Source organism: Erigeron canadensis, chromosome 4, assembly GCF_010389155.1.
Source record: "Erigeron canadensis isolate Cc75 chromosome 4, C_canadensis_v1, whole genome shotgun sequence".
Classification (NCBI taxonomy): Eukaryota; Viridiplantae; Streptophyta; class Magnoliopsida; order Asterales; family Asteraceae; genus Erigeron; species Erigeron canadensis.
This window is the reverse complement of record NC_057764.1, coordinates 30644807-30661204: the sequence shown is the minus strand read 5'-3', so window position 1 is coordinate 30661204 and position 16398 is coordinate 30644807. Positions and strand designations below refer to the sequence as shown.

Here is a 16398-nt window from a genome sequence, read left to right as displayed (position 1 = left end):
TATAAAATACTCTTTAAGAAACATCTAGTGATTGTAACTTGTAATTATGCTTTTTAAAAAATATATTTGCCATAACAATTGATAGATATACTATGCATTATTAATTTGTATATTGTGGTTTAAAAGTTGAGGTTATGATAAGTTAATTAAAAACTGTTATAGGTTTAATCCTTTTTTTAAAAAACTGTCCATACCTTGCAACAAGTTTAATTTATCATTTTCCATCTGTAGAATGAAAAATATGACATTTCCCAACAAATTTAATAACAGAACATAACTCAGATCCATTTGTAGAATGGAAACCATAGCTGAGATTTTCAACACTATGGAAAAGATGGACGAGTAGTAGCTTTGCTAAACAAGTCGTCTGCTATTTTGTACCAAACAAATATCCAGTCAGAAAACCAAACAGAAAAAAGACATAGGAAAATCCAGAATGTTGGAAGAAAGGTACGCATAGTTATTGTTGAACTGCAAGCAACGGCAAAATTAGACATAGGTGTCTATCAATGACTTCCTCATTTCATCAACAATGGCACTAGGTTGGGCTTCCCTTAGCTTGAAAACGCTCTCTATCACAGACAATTCAGTAGCTGTAGTATCTGACCCACAAAATGCAGTCCAGTCATTGACGGTCAACCCAGCAGCTATCACTTCACTACCACGGTTCACTGTGCCTGCCACCAACGGAACCTGAAGAAGGGTTGAAAGCTCGTCCAAGTCTTCAATGGAGGTATGAGGGTGGACCTGCGGAACCCATAAGTTAGATATGACAGTTTTGACCCATTACGACGGATAAGAGGATATGGTTTATATTGTAATGTTCTTACCAGGCCGCCTCTGTTTGAAATCGTACAGTAACTGCCCACGAGAATATTACCAGCAATAGTCTGCCTAAAAACCTCCACCCCAAGAACATCCGCTATCATTTCCTCAGTTTCCTAATTAACAAGTTAGGGATGTTAGCTTCTCAACTCTAGTTGCAGACTACAATACCACAAACTTTTAACAAAAAAGAGGAAAATAAAACAGAAGATTTTTGTTGTATATAATTGATCTGACCTTGTCAAGATCAGTATGTGTAAGAGCAACATGGTCATTGCATGCAATGCAATTTCCAAGTGCAGATAGCCTCTCATCAATGCGCTGAACCACAACTGCATCAGGCAGACTGTTCCTCAAGTGTTGAAGCTCTGAGAGTACGAGTCATCAATGAGTCCAAGAATACATTAATATATATATCACAGTTAAAATACAGAAATAAAGTACAGTACGAGAAAATCGTGTTGAAAGAAAAGAAAATTTAACAAAACCCCGATACAACGCATAACTGGCTAATTCAAAAATATAACGAAAGTTCAAAGCCTTGACCTTGGTCAGTGGTAGTATGAGGCAAAAGAAGTCCATTTTTGTTACCTACAAAAGATGATCCAGAATCAGTGTTATAAACTGAATGTATAGGTTGACAGGTTGTTATGTAAAATGCGAAAGTTTTAAAAAAATTACCAACACAAAGCCGTCCAATTATTCTTGTGCCACCAATGGAGGTCTTAACCACGGGAATAACATCTGCTAGTTCAGACTCAAATGTGCTGTGAAACAAATATTTAACTGCTTGTAACATGTTCTCCAATCACAAACAATAAATCATCGTAGAGCATTGCTAAACTCAAATCGCAATAATGATAAACCTGTAGAAATTTTCTGAGCCTCCAATTGCTACCAAGCAGTAAGCATTTGTGAGCTTTGAGAACACTCCGATTTCACAATTATTCTCAAACTGAAGTCCTGAGAATACCATCACACAGCCAATCAGAGAATATGTGAAGACTTCACATAGCAGATCTAATACGAAGACAAAAGAGCCTACGGCCTAGCGGTATTGGGGTGACCCGTCAACCAATACGTTGTAGGTCCGAGTTTTACAACAAATAGATGTAATATGTTCTGGTGAAATCCGCCCCTTTTGTGAGATCAAAAAGTCAGGTTTGTTGCTGTTATGTACGTTACATCAATGCATTACCAAGTAGTGATACAAGAGATACACACGATACACACATATATGCACACACAGATATATAGGATAATAGCAGAGGTGGCAATTTAAGTAATGGGTGCACAGGTCAAATAGGCATGATTTACACTCCAAAATCTTTTGCCCATGTTTTAAACTTTTAGTTCTTAACCTATTTATGGGATTACGAAGATTATACTGCTTTTATAATAAGCACATAATGTAAAGGTTAAACCTTTTACTTTACAAAATGTGTGTGTGAGCCTTCAAAATAACTTGTGCAGATTTCCCTTGTGTTTTGGACTTTTGCAAAAGATATCTGTACATCGCCTTGAGCATCTTATAATACAGGGATTGCAGACAAAAACTTCTAAACAAACCTAACTCAAAACTGCAAAAAGTTTCAAACGAGAACCACAAACAGCCGGAACCTCCTAAATACATGTGAAAAGTGATGTAACTTCATACGAGACAAACAATAGAGTTTGAAAACACGAAAGACACAAGTTAATCGACATTTTCACAAGTAAATGGTTTATATAGTTTACATGTGAACAAATACTATCATACGTTTCAATTTATTATTATTTTTTTTTTGTTGCCAACAATCTTGACCTTGATGGTCCTTGTTTAATCCCATCCCTATTATCGGATCTCTACCTCTACAAAAAACATCATAACGATTCAAACCAACATTCCTAAAGATAAATATCTCCAAAACAATATATGTTCGATTCGCTTTCATGTTTCCACACATATAAATACACCTACATCTATGCATACCAAAGTAAAGATAATTTACAAGCACTTTGACATACATATACATATACATCATAAGAGCCACAAAAAAGGTAGAAATCAACTCACTTGTCGCCATAACAGAAGCACTTGATCAAAGCTTTTTGCTGTCTAAACAAAGGGTATCTGTCAAACATCAAAAACAGAATCAATAACTCCAATTAATTTTGCAACCCAAATATATGGTCCTTTTACAAATCAAAGGTAGCTACAACAAAATCATCATATATATATATATATATATATATTGTAAGTTTTGATCTCCAATATTATGTAAAAAAATTATTAAATAAGACAACATTTGGTTCCAACAAATTTGATTGTAACTAAGAAATCCCCCAAATTAACTACAAAGGAAAAAAAACGCATCAATTCATTTTAATTTTCAAATAAAAGGTGTATGTGTGAGTGTTTGTACCTTGATGAAGAAAGTGGGAGGTTGAGCTATACAGAGCGGCCTTTCAATTTATGTTTTTCTTTTTCTTCTTCTTATTATTAGGGTTTTGCTATTTTTAGGGTTTTTGGCGTTTGTCTGCTTATATATTTAGGGAGTTGTTGGAAGGGAAAAGGTTAGGCGGTGTTTGGATAAGACAAGTGATATTGGAAAATTGGTAGTTTGGTATCAGACTATCTTGTGATATTTTGACGCTCGCGGGCTTTCGATTCGGACCGAGTCGATTTCGAATAATTTATAAATTGATTTCGAGTAACCCGCAAACTGTATCGTCTCGTTTATACCCTAACATCACCATAGTCGATACATGTAAGATATTCATAAATTGTTAACTTATACAATTAGTTGTAAAATTTATATAATGTCGGCACTTTCATCAAAAACAGTGGTACACTTGGATTAACATAATGCTAGAGTGGTATTCATAAAATACAACATCTTCGAATGAACTCGTTAATCCTGTTCTTGAAATATAATCGTAGAAATCAAAAGTTTTACACAATATATAAGGTAGTTTGAAGTATGTATGTATTAATTAGTTGATGAGATGTAGAGTAAATATATAAGGTAAATGTTAATTAACATTGCTAGGGTAAATATAAAGTAATCATTTTGCATATTGAATACGTGGAACTTTATAACAATAAATTGTAACGTTTATATATTATTACTAGCTAATTAACCCGGGTTAAACCCATGCATAATAAAAGTTTTGTAAAAACATATTTTCGTGCGTCAAAATTGATTGAGCCTATTCCTAAATATCCATGTTATAATTAACTAAAACACTTTTTAGTATACTTAGTGTGTGTAAACAACAAACATAAACATATTACTCATAAATTCAGAATAGTATACTTTATGTTACAAATAAATATAATTAGTTAACAAAAATAAATTTGAAAGAAATCATAAATTAGATAATTATATTTTAATTTACATGAGACTTATGCTATAAAAGAAATAAATCATAAATCAATTAGAAAATTGTATAAATTTTAAATAAGGATGATGTCATAAATCAAGACAATAAAAAGAAAATAATTAGTATAACAAAAATTTAATAATAACAAATAAGCAATGTTTAGAAAATAATGATGTCTTACAAATGTTGTTTTATTTAAATAAAAGATTATAAAAAATAATATATCATTTTTAGCTTATATAACGATTAATTGTAAAGGTGGCAATCATGTCGTGTAATTGTATCGACTAGTAACTAGAAAGAAACCTACATAAAAGCAACATGTTTATACTAGCTAATCAACCCGGGTTAAACTCGAGTTTATTGATAGTCACTTTGTAAATAAGCTGAATGATATCCGGGTAACTTTAAAATATGTTGTCATATTAAAGTGTATAATAACTGCGTTAAATAAGTTGAAAAGTTGTAATGTAATATTATGTAAAAAAACAAAACTAAACGAAAATTAAAGTTGTGTAGCTGTGGACACATATTCGGTTGGTAAAAAAAACAAAACGTTATCTTAAAGGACCACCATAGTTTTCGGCCTATTTATAACAAAAAAAAAAATACTCGGTAATGTGATTTAAATCCTACATAATAATGTGGACATTTAATAAAAGTTTATATTAATGATACATATTTTTAAAAAAAAGATATTTTGAATTTTAAATTAAAAAAAATATGATGATGTCATAACTAAATTAAAAGGATGTGTGGTAATACTAAGACAATTTTATAAAAATATTATTTCTATCACAATCGATTTTTTGTTAAAGGTGTTCAATTGTTTGTTATACCGAAAAGAATTTATTAAATTTTATAAGTAACTTTTAAAGGGTTTTTGACTAATTACCTATAGCATGTCTTACATTTTAAAAGTAAAATATTCTAACTATTTATCTTCCGGAAAGAAGCTTTATCTCTTCTTGGAGAGGTTTAGGGTTGTCATAGTCTATATAGATCACCAGTATATGAACAGCCATAACATTGAAATTTTTTTGTAACATATAGAAGAAAAACAAAGTAGATGATATTTTCTATCATTTTCTGTTCTTTGACAATTTCACACATGAGTCCCATGTAGTTATAGTACTTTTGAAAGTTTTTGCTAAAAGATCCTATATGAGAAAAATCATGAATCTTATCTGATCAAATTTTGCTAATAAGAGCACTTTAATGTTTCAATATAATAGTACAAGCTGATAATACACAAATTTTGTTAATTACTACGCAGAAACAAAGTTTAAAACACATAAGCAAAGCTTTTAAACTTGCATAGTCTGAATTTTCATGAAATCTTATATGCAAGTTAACAAGTATTTAGCATTTTAGCTAAAAGGGAATGAAACCAAGTCAAAATTACTTTTCCTCCTACCATCAAAATCCATGTCCATAAACATACATGGTTAAATATTTGTGATGTAGTACCAAAATCACAAAGGGTATGATTATAGCAAATCATAGAACAATGAATGAATAAGGTTTTGCTATGAGGTTCTAAATAAGATCCTTCTACTTGCAATTTTGATACCAAAACTACTACTTCTGATTCTTAATAATTTATTAAACCAAGTAAAATACAAAAACGCCCAACGATCTGCTTAGCTCCATCTTCTTCGGTCCTCTTCCTCATCCACAGGAGTATACCACGAAGGCCGCCTCTTTGAATTGCTCAATCTATAATTTAAGTAAATTTCTTCATTACAAAGTGACCTAGTGGCCACAAGTGCAAGACTTTTCAAAATAGGTCCTTCAGTTAGACCATCACTCGATGCCCCTCCGGATTTAAACCAAAAGCTCCCAAACCGTTTCATCTTAACTTCTTCTACACCCCCAAAAGCTATATTTGGTATATAAACTCTCATACCCTTCTCGGTCAATGGGAAATCATAAGGGCAAACCATGACATTTGGTTCCATACCCTGTGTTGGGTGGTTTGCAAAATGAGCTAGAGCTAACGGGTTCCTTCTCTCCAATACCTCACCATTAGACCCTAACTTTGACCCTTCTAATGGCTTACTTAACATCTTCCAAACCCGGTCAGAGCCAGTCTCAGAAGGTGGTGCACTAGGGTTGGACCGATAAGCACTAGACTGTCCCCATGGTTCCCTGGTTTCACCACCAGCACCCCAAGATTGAGCGTTGATCACTGTCCCATCATATCTAGTGATAAGATAAGGATTCTGTGCATCGACCCTTGGATATCCAGGGATATAACGATAATAAGCTGGAGAGTAGATCACACCTGGGTAGAATGCTATCACTGAACCAACATCTGCTTCACCGTCTATGAATAAACCTCGTCCTGCTTGTTCATGGGGGATTTTAGAGGGTTTGAGCTCAAGGGTGTAGCCCATGAGATCCTTTAACCTTTGGGACGACTCTGCAAAAGTCAACTGCTTTGTCTCGGGTACATCTGTGCTGAAAATTTCATCATTAATAAGATTCTAACAGAACTGCATAATATGGTTATAAATTTTCAAACTCAAGTAACAAAAAATCACCAGGATTTGTGTTCGTTGGAGCGTTTGTACCAACGGCAAGACTAAGTCCACTACGGCGAGGAGCAGAGGTATTCTTTTGAGATGATTCATCATGGGGTCTTGAGTCAGGAAGTAGAATCTGATCCATTGACTTGCAGAAGTTTGTGATTTGAGTATGTATGTTTTCTTGGACCTGCCTTTCTTGGTCTACTAATGCAGCCGTACTTGCGATGTTAATGATCTCCTCTACATCTGCTTCTTCTGCATCCTTGCCAATACGGTTATAGCTGCAAACAATACATTACCAATCAGTATTCTAATACCACACATAGATTATTTTTTTTGAACATAATCATACCACACATAGATAACAAGCATAATAATACAGTTTAAGATAAGAAATACAAGTCATGACGAGGCAAGTATCTGACCTGGTATATAAGAAGAGCCGATTTATGTCAGCTTCAAATTGTAGCCGTCTTGGCTCTTTCGCAAATGTTGGACTTTTGGCAAGCGTTGCCACAAACTAGAAACACAACAGCCAAAAAAAAGCAACTTTCATATGGCAACTAGCATCCTCTAGACAACTAACAGCTATTCATCATTCTTATTATTCCATTCAGGAGCTAGCCCCATTTCGATTTCCGGATCAAACAAAAATGTTAACACCATACCAATATGTATTCATTTCCTTAGCCATATACAAGTTTGTACTTTCTTGTTTCAAAAACTTCCCAATACGTTAACAGCTACGGTTTTTCTTGATATTCAAGAATATCATACTTTTCTCTAGAGCTTCAACATTCATATTATGGATAAAGTCCTAAAGATAAACTCTTTCTTTTTCCAGTATTGAAAAATTTTCTTACAGCACAAATGCAGGAGCTTTTCCCAATTCAAGTTAGCAGGGGAGGGCAAGTCTTTGAGCCAGAACGTTAACGGCCCAAACAGGGTATTGAGCATTTCTGAACCCTACCTATCCTGGACTACCCGAAGCTGTTTAGCTCGGTAGGTTTGAAGCCCAGCTACTAGTACACCTTAATGGTGGTTTAAACTATAAAATCTTGATAGCACATTTTCAATTTTACTTATTTTTGGAAAGTTATAATCTTTTTACAAATATTTCAACACCCAAATGGATATAGTCTAGTATAAGATCATAACTACAAAACCCCAATAACTTTTAACGAATTAAATTGGCAGAGCTAGCTTATAAACTTGAAAACCCTATTATTCAAGGAATAGATATTGAAAAATGAATAGAAAATGTGAAATTAAGAGTACCTGTTGAAATTTCTGAAAGAGAGACCCCATGTATTAGCACTTGCTCAGAGCCTCGAATCCAAACCCTTTTAGTCTTTCTGAAGTCACTGGCTGGCTTTGAAAACAAAGAACAATGGAAAGGTGAAACTAAAGGGGCTTAAAAGGCCAGAGTGGAAACTTTGGAGGATTAAAATGTAATGGATAAAGGTAGGGTTTATACTAGTACTAGCTTAATTTTATTTTTATTTTTTTAACGGAGTACTACTGTACTAGCTTAATTATAGTTGCAGAAATTATAGGCTATGTACTGGCCGGTATAAACTTTTCAAAATTGTTATATTAAGAGGATAATCTTTATGGTATCCATGCAATACGGCAGCGGTAGTGGAGAAGGCGGTCAAATGGTGTCGGTGATGGTACTATTGGTGGCGGTGGCGGTGTCATGTGGTGTAGATTGATATAACTAATTGTGATAATAGAAATTTTTAAAAGATAAGGGCTTAAAGTGTTAATTATTAAAATAAAAATTTAGAATGTAAATTATAATTTATTAAGAGCAAAACATAAAAAGTCAAGAGTAATCCTAGTAATTCAAAAATAAAATTACCTAAAATAAAAAGAGACTATTTATAAAGATAAAAATAATGGCAATTGAATAGGTGCTTTCAAGAATAAATAAAAGATTAAAAAGGGTGTTTGGTAGGGTGAAAATGGAATGAGAATCACTTCTTTTGTTTGGTTACACAAGATAATGAAAATGAAGAAGTAGAAGGGAGAATCATTTCCATTCTCATGATTCCTCCCAAAATGGTGAGAATGAAATCAAATTACCTTTTTTTTCTTTTTTTCTCATGTATTTAATTATTAATTTTAATTATTTATATTATGATATTATAATTAGTTTTTGTTAAAAAAAAATTTCATATGTTGTTACCAAATAATGTAATTATTCTTTTTCCAAATACTCATTCTCTTTCTTACTATTTTTATCTTTTATTACCTTTCCATTCTCAATGATTCCTTCTTACCAAAAGCCTCCTAGATGTGTTATGTGTGTTTTCAAAATAGCTAGAGAATTAGGTTTTTTGGTTGGTTTTGTTCACCCCTAGTGCTCATTATAGGTATTTTTATTCCCGGTTTACAGTGTGTGTCTATGTGAGAAACCTGGTTTATAACCTAAAATTAGATGCCACCATTCTCCCCACTAAAAAATGGCGATTTCCCAAATCATCAAACATTCGATAAAAACACTCGACAACTTCCACTCATCAATCTTTGCTAAAACAAGCTCAATCAAATCACCTCAATCTTTGTTTCACCAAACTTTCTGCAACAAAACCAACCCATATGACCTGACCCACCAGCCCATAACTGACCCAGACCATCTCTGCAGAATCATCACAACCCATAACGACCCATCACACCTCCAATCTTTACTATCCACAACCCAAATTGACCTTTCCCATTTTCTTGTCATACAAGTCTTGAAAAAACTAACCAATGCTGGTGTGTTTGCACTTTCTTTCTTCAAATGGGCCGAAAAACAGCCGGGGTTTAAGCATAATTCGGATACTTACAACGAGTTAATAGACGCATTAGGAAAGATAAAACAGTTCAAGATTATATGGGCATTGGTTAATGAAATGAAAGTTAAGAACTTTTTGGACAAAACTACATTTGGGATCATATGTAGGAGGTATGCAAGAGCGAAAAAGGTTAAAGAGGCGGTCGAGACGTTTGAAAAGATGGAAAAGTTTGGGTTGAAGGTGGAATTAAGTGATTATAATCGGTTTCTTGATACGTTATGTAAGGCGAGGCAAGTTGAGTGTGGTCAATATGTGTTTGATAAAATGAAAAAAGGGAGGTTTAAACCGGATATTAAGACGTATGCTATATTGTTGGAGGGGTGGTGTCAAGAAATGAACTTGTTGAAGTTGGATGAATGTTATAGAGAAATGAAAGGGGATGGGTTTGAACCAGATGTTGTTGTTTATGGAATTGTCGTAAATGCTTATTGTAAAGCGAAAAAGTATGATCAAGCGGTTAGTAAGTTTGATGAGATGAGATTTAAGAAGTTAGAGCCTAGCCCGCATATTTATTGTAGTTTGATTAACGGGTTAGGGTCTGTTAAGAGATTGAGTGAAGCTTTGATGTTTTTTGAGTTGTCAAAGTCTAGTGGGCATGATCCTGAGGCTCCAACTTATAATGCGGTTGTGGGGTCTTATTGTTGGGCGATGCAATATGATGACGCGTTTAGGGTGATTGAAGAGATGAAGAGATGTGGGGTTGGGCCAAATTCGCGAACTTTTGATATAGTTCTTCATCATTTGGTGAAAGGGGGAAGAATCGAAGAAGCTTATGGTGTTTTTAGACGGATGAGAGATGAGTTTGGGTGTGACCCGAGCGTGAGTACTTATGAGATAATGGTGAGAATGTTTTGTATTGAGGGTAGAATGGATATGGCGGTAAACATTTGGGAAGAGATGAAAGGTGAAGGAGTTCTACCAGGAATGCATATGTTTGCTACTTTGATTAACGGTTTGTGTCGCGAAAAGAAGTTGCAGGATGCTTGTAAGTATTTTGAAGAGATGTTGGATAGGGGGATAAGGCCTCCCACACATATGTTTAACAAGCTGAAACAAACTCTTGTTGATGATGGGAAGGAAGACATTGTGATCACATTGACTCATAGGCTTGAGAAACTGAAAACACTTCTAGTGGTTAGTTGAGAAAAGGATCGAAGGGTGTCATTCATGGAGTTATTTTTGTTGGAAAAAACACATAAATGCTATAAATTTGTATCATTGACAGACTTCTGATAAACTTAACAGACTATATCCAAGAAACTGAAAGTCACCCTTCTTTTCTAGGCGCCGTCTGTAGTTAAAAGTTCCCTTCAGTGTAGTTGTTCGACGACAACCATCTCTTTAGGTGCATGTCTCAGCAACACAAAAACGAGAGCTTCACTATTTTCAGTTTTTCTAACCCGGTGTACTACTATTCACCTTATCTGCAAAATATTTGACCTGTTATACATCACATTTATTTTACTGTGTTTGCATCTTGTTTCAAAACTAGGTTATGTGTAAATGGATCACTGAACAGACATGTTTTGAACCCCAAATCAATAAATTATGTTTGTAATAATATTACAAGTAGTGACACATAAAAAAGTTAGAAGAGCATTACAACATTGCAAACAGGTTTTACAAAATGGAAGGATTCCTCATTGTTTTACATTGATTTCAACATGACAACTTTACAACAAAACTTGTAATAACCCAAAACACCATCAGAAGAACCCGCCCACGAAGAGAATCTCTGTAAACAACATACGATGCATCTTCAAACCACACCCAAGCTTCAAACCTTTTTTCATTTGCATTGATTTGATTCTAATATTGAATCGTCTACTATATTCTTTAAAGATTCCTCAAACTTCTTTACTTGATTTCCTGGTCTCAAAACATTTACATCACCCCATTGTGAACATGGGTCCACGAACCAGCTCCTTCTAGCGGTGCACCATGCCCCTGGGGCCGGACGGTTGCCACTGCGCTTCAAGATTTTGCTATCAACCATGTCGAGCACTGCATCGTTTTTCCCAAATTGTCTTGCAAAAGCAGCACCGCTTTGAACCATTTCATCATAGTTGGACTTGTTGAGGAAGAGAGGCTCCATTTTAGGTGGGTTATCCCAGACCATGTACCTTAGGTCGGCATTGATGGTTGTGTTTTTGAACTCGGGTGAGTTGCAAATGACTGTATGGAAGTAGACTTCTTGAGCCAAAACAACATTATTAACATACATTAAGAGTGTCCGGGGGAGATTATCCCATGCAAAAATGCAGTACTCAAGGAATGACCGACTCAAAATGACCCACGGGGATCCTGAAACACAAGAAGAGATTTGTAGGCTATAAGCTTTCCATAATTAATTGTGAGCAAAGTCATTATGCAAAGTCACAGACATGGGCCAAGATAGGTTTGGGTCGAAAAATTCAGTCAGCTTGGGATGAATCAAAATCCTTTCTTGGTCTTCGATGAGCAATTGATATGCCATGTATGATTACAAAAAAAAAATACTGTTTCTCTAATAACCTAATTGTTTTTTATATGATTAATCCGAAAAGTTTAATGCATTTAAAAATACGCTTTGGTGACTATTGACCCATTTCCAGCTATTTAACTTGTCGGAGGAAAATTTTTAACCCAAATCTCTTAAGTAAAGGGTCAAAATAGCCACCTCTAACTCACACACACAAGAGAGAAGATAAAGTTTGCCTGTGAAAACTCTGAAAGCATCAGGCATTTTCCGTTTTTCGGTGGCACGGAAGATTTGGGTTCGTCTTGCTAAGTAAAGCCCTGGATCAACCACGATTGGCAAGATTCTTTGATCCCTAATCAAAGATAAAGCTGAGATCAGTTTAGGTGGTTGAAGAAAAAAAACCATGGACTCCAACTAAAATTATGCTTACTCTTTCCATCCAAGGTCACTGGTATGATCGATGAAATTGGCATCTCTGCTAATGGAAGAGAATGCATGAGACAGGTCTGATTCAGAATATACGAACACAGAGCGCTAATAAGTAACTATGAATATGTTCCCTCAATAAATAAGATTCAATACAAAGAATACAAAAACAAGCAATTTCTTCAGTAACAGTAGAATTATGCAGCAGATTATCAACGGGAGATAAAGAAATCTAAATACTGTCCTAAACAACTACGTAAATCTTTTAACAAACAATTTCCAGTTCCCAAGGCTCACCGCTCCTCTTTCCACTTTGTGAGTCTAAATATACATTTGCTACTAAATATAACATATAAAGTTCCCAGGGTTGTAAAGAAGAGGGAACAACACAAGAAAGGTCCACATGTACACCTACAGTGGACAAAGTTTCAACAAATAAAAGGTATCTGGCATATATGTACAATCACCGAAGAATGCTTGTTATAGATAACAAAGATTTCAGTAAGGAATAATTGAGTACACAAGGTGCGTACAAAAAAAGAAGCTTTGCGATAGCCATTAGCGAAATCATAAGAAGAAAAAATACATAGAAAAGAAGTTTTCAGAAAAACATGGTCAGACTTTTGATTTTGTTAGCAACAAAAAACAATGTACCTGGCCCTCACAGATGCTTTACCCCTCTAGTACAACTATTGTCTATTAATTAAGGTGGCAGGTATAAGGATTATGATGGATTAGCAGCCAAGCTATCGTTGTTGACACGCTAGCTGAAGACATGTATTCATTGCTGACCACATCCAAGTAAGAGATTTCGATGTATATGTAGTGTAAATATGTGTATCTAAGTATATATGTGTACGTGTATATTAATGTATGCATCTATAGGTGTTGTATGCATGTGTATGGAGGGTGGTATGTATAACTGTATACTTTACAAGGCCCAAAATAAAGTTATACTCTGCTGCCATTACTGGAACTGCATCATGTACGTGTTAGTTTAAGGGGCACAGGAATACACCCTTAGACCTTAGTTCAAGAATGAGTTGAAGAGTTGTTTTAAAAGCTGCAATTGGTTTTTGTAGCAGAATCACTATGCATACAAAATCATTGTCTCTTGGCTGAGATGGGTCCTTTGTTTTAAAACCTATCTTCGGTAACTAACTTAAATATAAAATGTTACAGGACCAAGCATGTTCCCTCTGGTTATCCATAATAATGCAATGCCTAATGTTGCCTCTATCATCAAGTGCCTCGAAACCTAGTTTAGTACGATAAAAGTTATGAATATGCGACAAGGGAGAACTCGAAAATGCTTGTTAGCATTCATTACCATCAAGATCAGAAAGCCTAGACCTAAAATGAAACCTATTTATTTCACTGATCAACATTGTAAAGCTTGTGATAGGACATTAATGCTATATTAACCAAAATATGATCGAAGTAGCAAAATAGCTTACTTCCGGGAGATGCTCTCCCAATGATGCTCAACTAATTATTTTAATTTATTTTTCTCTATTTAAGCATCCTAAAACTATCTCAGTCCCCTGTATAGAGAACTAGCTAACTAAAGATATAACCAGCAACTATGCTATCATAATACTATTGTTAAACATGTTGCTGCCATATATGTTGCGACTGACGTAGCCATATATGTCACTCCATATATATTCTGAAAATTGTCACCATAAGTAAGATTTAGAAAGAAAGATAATGCCATACCCATGCATGGAAATGATATCACAAAATACATGGCAACAATAATCACAAACATATAGGAACATGTACAATAATGCAATATTATCTTAATTACATTCTATCTGGATTATAAAATCTTATTTAGCATGACTAATTGAGAAGAATTCACAGAATATTCAATTCAGCAATACAGAAAGAGAAGTTTACATCTCGAAAGTAAGCAATTTGGTTAACTTCATTTGGGTCCTATCTCTAACTTAAGAGACTATGACAATCTCAAGGCTTCTGGTGGGATCAAAATCATATATAATGAATGATTGAGGACACCCTGATTGAGACCTAACTCAGTACTTCAGTATTCAGATGTCTTAGAGGGCAGGACCCAATGTAAAGCATTCTAACATAGTGTCTTTAGACGAGTAAATTAAAATTGAACGACTTGGGTCAAACTTAGAAAGTAAAAGGCACAGGTGTAACACACTAACACTCAGATTTCTCTACTAACCAAGTACTAAAGACTGATTCCGTATGTATTCAACAAGCAATTTCCCTACGCAAATGTTTCAACTTTACCTACTCGGAACCTAGAACCAATAACCAAAACTTGCCTACATTAATCCGGCCTTTCTGCTTCTTAGCACATACTTATCAAGACCAATCTAGCGTTCTAAACTAGCAATTATCAGCAATGCTTAAACTGTTAAACACCGATGCTAATGGTATATTACATTTACTAACATCCACAATTAAGAGAGGTATGTGTAGATCTACATTATCAAAGTGATCACTACATCTTAAAGAATCACAATTCAACAAAAAGGCATAAAGACGATTACTTTACACAATGCAAACAAACACAATATCAAAATCATCGAAAAAGATCAAAACTTGCAATAGAATATATACCATCTTGGGTAAGCAAAGGATAATCCATGGCACTAAGAGTCACAAACCAATCCCAATCACTATCAACTTTCAAAAAAATCGCAGCAGCACGTAAAACAGCAGCAATATTACTCGAACCCATATACGTATTCGCATCCGGTTTCCCAACAACATCAACATTCTCAAAAGCCCTAATCGCGGGCACCGATTTCACTAAAGCACTCAACTTTCTTCTTTCCTCATCAGACCCATCAGTCCCAATATGCAATAAATACCTATTTCTTGGATGATAAACCGCTAAAAGTAACCGAAAAACCCTTTCAACATCGCCCCGGGTGCCGGAAATGTAATATGCGAACGCCGGCGGGTATCCCCGGCCACGGTGAACCGCCGAGTAGGGTTTATTTGATGATGTAAATGTGTTTGATGATAACCCACAAATTGATGATGATATAAAAATTACTAAAGATATAAATGCTGCAAAAAATAATGTGAATAGCCATTTCTTGTCAGCTGTCATCACTTACTTACCGCTACTACTACTTTGATGATATATTTGTGATCTGTGTGATATAGTAATGATAATAGCATATATCTATATCTATGTATATGTATATATATTTGAAATTGAAAGATTTTAGTGTGTTAGTGTAAATTGGGGTTTATAGTAACAGTAATAAGTAGTACTAATTTGTGAAACTGATTTGGAATTATTGTGTGTTTTTTGGGTAGATGTGAAATGGTCACAAGAAGTTGGATTTTGGAGTTACTAATTTGTGAAAGTGAAGAAATTTGGATCTAAATAAAGAGGGTGTGTGTTTGAAGTTGGTTGAAAATTCATTAAACAATTATGAAAGAAACAAGAAAATTTTGTTCTATGAGGCTGTCTTAAAAATATTCTTGTGGGGAACCGGGGATAACCATTTTCAATTGATTAATGATCCATTTTATTCATATCCTTATCATGGGTTTTTAACTTAAAAGGTTATATAATGTATCTATTTACTCGATTTGCTATCTAGTGTAAGCAACTTTGTTTTTTGGGTTAAGTAATATAAGCAATTGGCTACAAAAGGTTTCTATCAGGTTATATGTAATGTATCTATATCATTATCATCATCCTACTCACTAAAATCGTCGAAAAAATTAAAATCACGGTAACTTTGTTGTTTCTTCGAATTAAGATTTGAAACTACCACCAATCGACTCAAAAATTGATCCCGCACAAACCCTAGTCAAAAGATGTTGAAAATAAAGTTCGCCGGAAAAAATGGTGATTTGCCGGAAAAATTAAAATCACGATAACTTTGTTGTTTCTTCGAATTAAGACTTTAAACTACCACCAATTGACTTAAAAATTGATCTC

General features: G+C 34.5%; 4 protein-coding genes across 4 annotated transcripts; 1 reads left to right on the top strand and 3 right to left on the bottom strand.

Moving 5' to 3' along the window:
* Positions 1-350: 350 nt before the first annotated feature.
* On the bottom strand, positions 351-3409 carry LOC122595649 (eukaryotic translation initiation factor 6-2). The gene is made up of 8 exons (XM_043768062.1): positions 3231-3409; positions 2882-2938; positions 1692-1788; positions 1507-1592; positions 1372-1416; positions 1063-1193; positions 831-941; positions 351-747 (listed from the first exon to the last, which is right to left on the bottom strand). Exons 2-8 carry the CDS (start codon positions 2889-2891, stop codon positions 490-492), a joined length of 738 nt encoding a protein of 245 aa, XP_043623997.1. The 5' UTR covers positions 2892-2938; positions 3231-3409; the 3' UTR covers positions 351-489.
* A 2223-nt stretch (positions 3410-5632) lies between these two features.
* Positions 5633-8089, bottom strand: LOC122596656. Its single transcript, XM_043769270.1, has 4 exons — positions 8001-8089; positions 7148-7242; positions 6738-7003; positions 5633-6649 (listed from the first exon to the last, which is right to left on the bottom strand). The coding sequence occupies exons 1-4, from the start codon at positions 8028-8030 to the stop codon at positions 5835-5837; spliced, it is 1206 nt and encodes a 401-aa protein (XP_043625205.1). The 5' UTR covers positions 8031-8089; the 3' UTR covers positions 5633-5834.
* A 1037-nt stretch (positions 8090-9126) lies between these two features.
* Positions 9127-11029, top strand: LOC122596029 (pentatricopeptide repeat-containing protein At1g71060, mitochondrial). The gene has a single exon (XM_043768529.1). It carries the CDS (start codon positions 9191-9193, stop codon positions 10706-10708), a length of 1518 nt encoding a protein of 505 aa, XP_043624464.1. The 5' UTR covers positions 9127-9190; the 3' UTR covers positions 10709-11029.
* A 60-nt stretch (positions 11030-11089) lies between these two features.
* LOC122596030 (beta-glucuronosyltransferase GlcAT14A) lies at positions 11090-15853 on the bottom strand. The gene is made up of 4 exons (XM_043768530.1): positions 15054-15853; positions 12457-12532; positions 12263-12378; positions 11090-11869 (listed from the first exon to the last, which is right to left on the bottom strand). The coding sequence occupies exons 1-4, from the start codon at positions 15550-15552 to the stop codon at positions 11355-11357; spliced, it is 1206 nt and encodes a 401-aa protein (XP_043624465.1). The 5' UTR covers positions 15553-15853; the 3' UTR covers positions 11090-11354.
* Between the last annotated feature and the right edge of the window lie 545 nt (positions 15854-16398).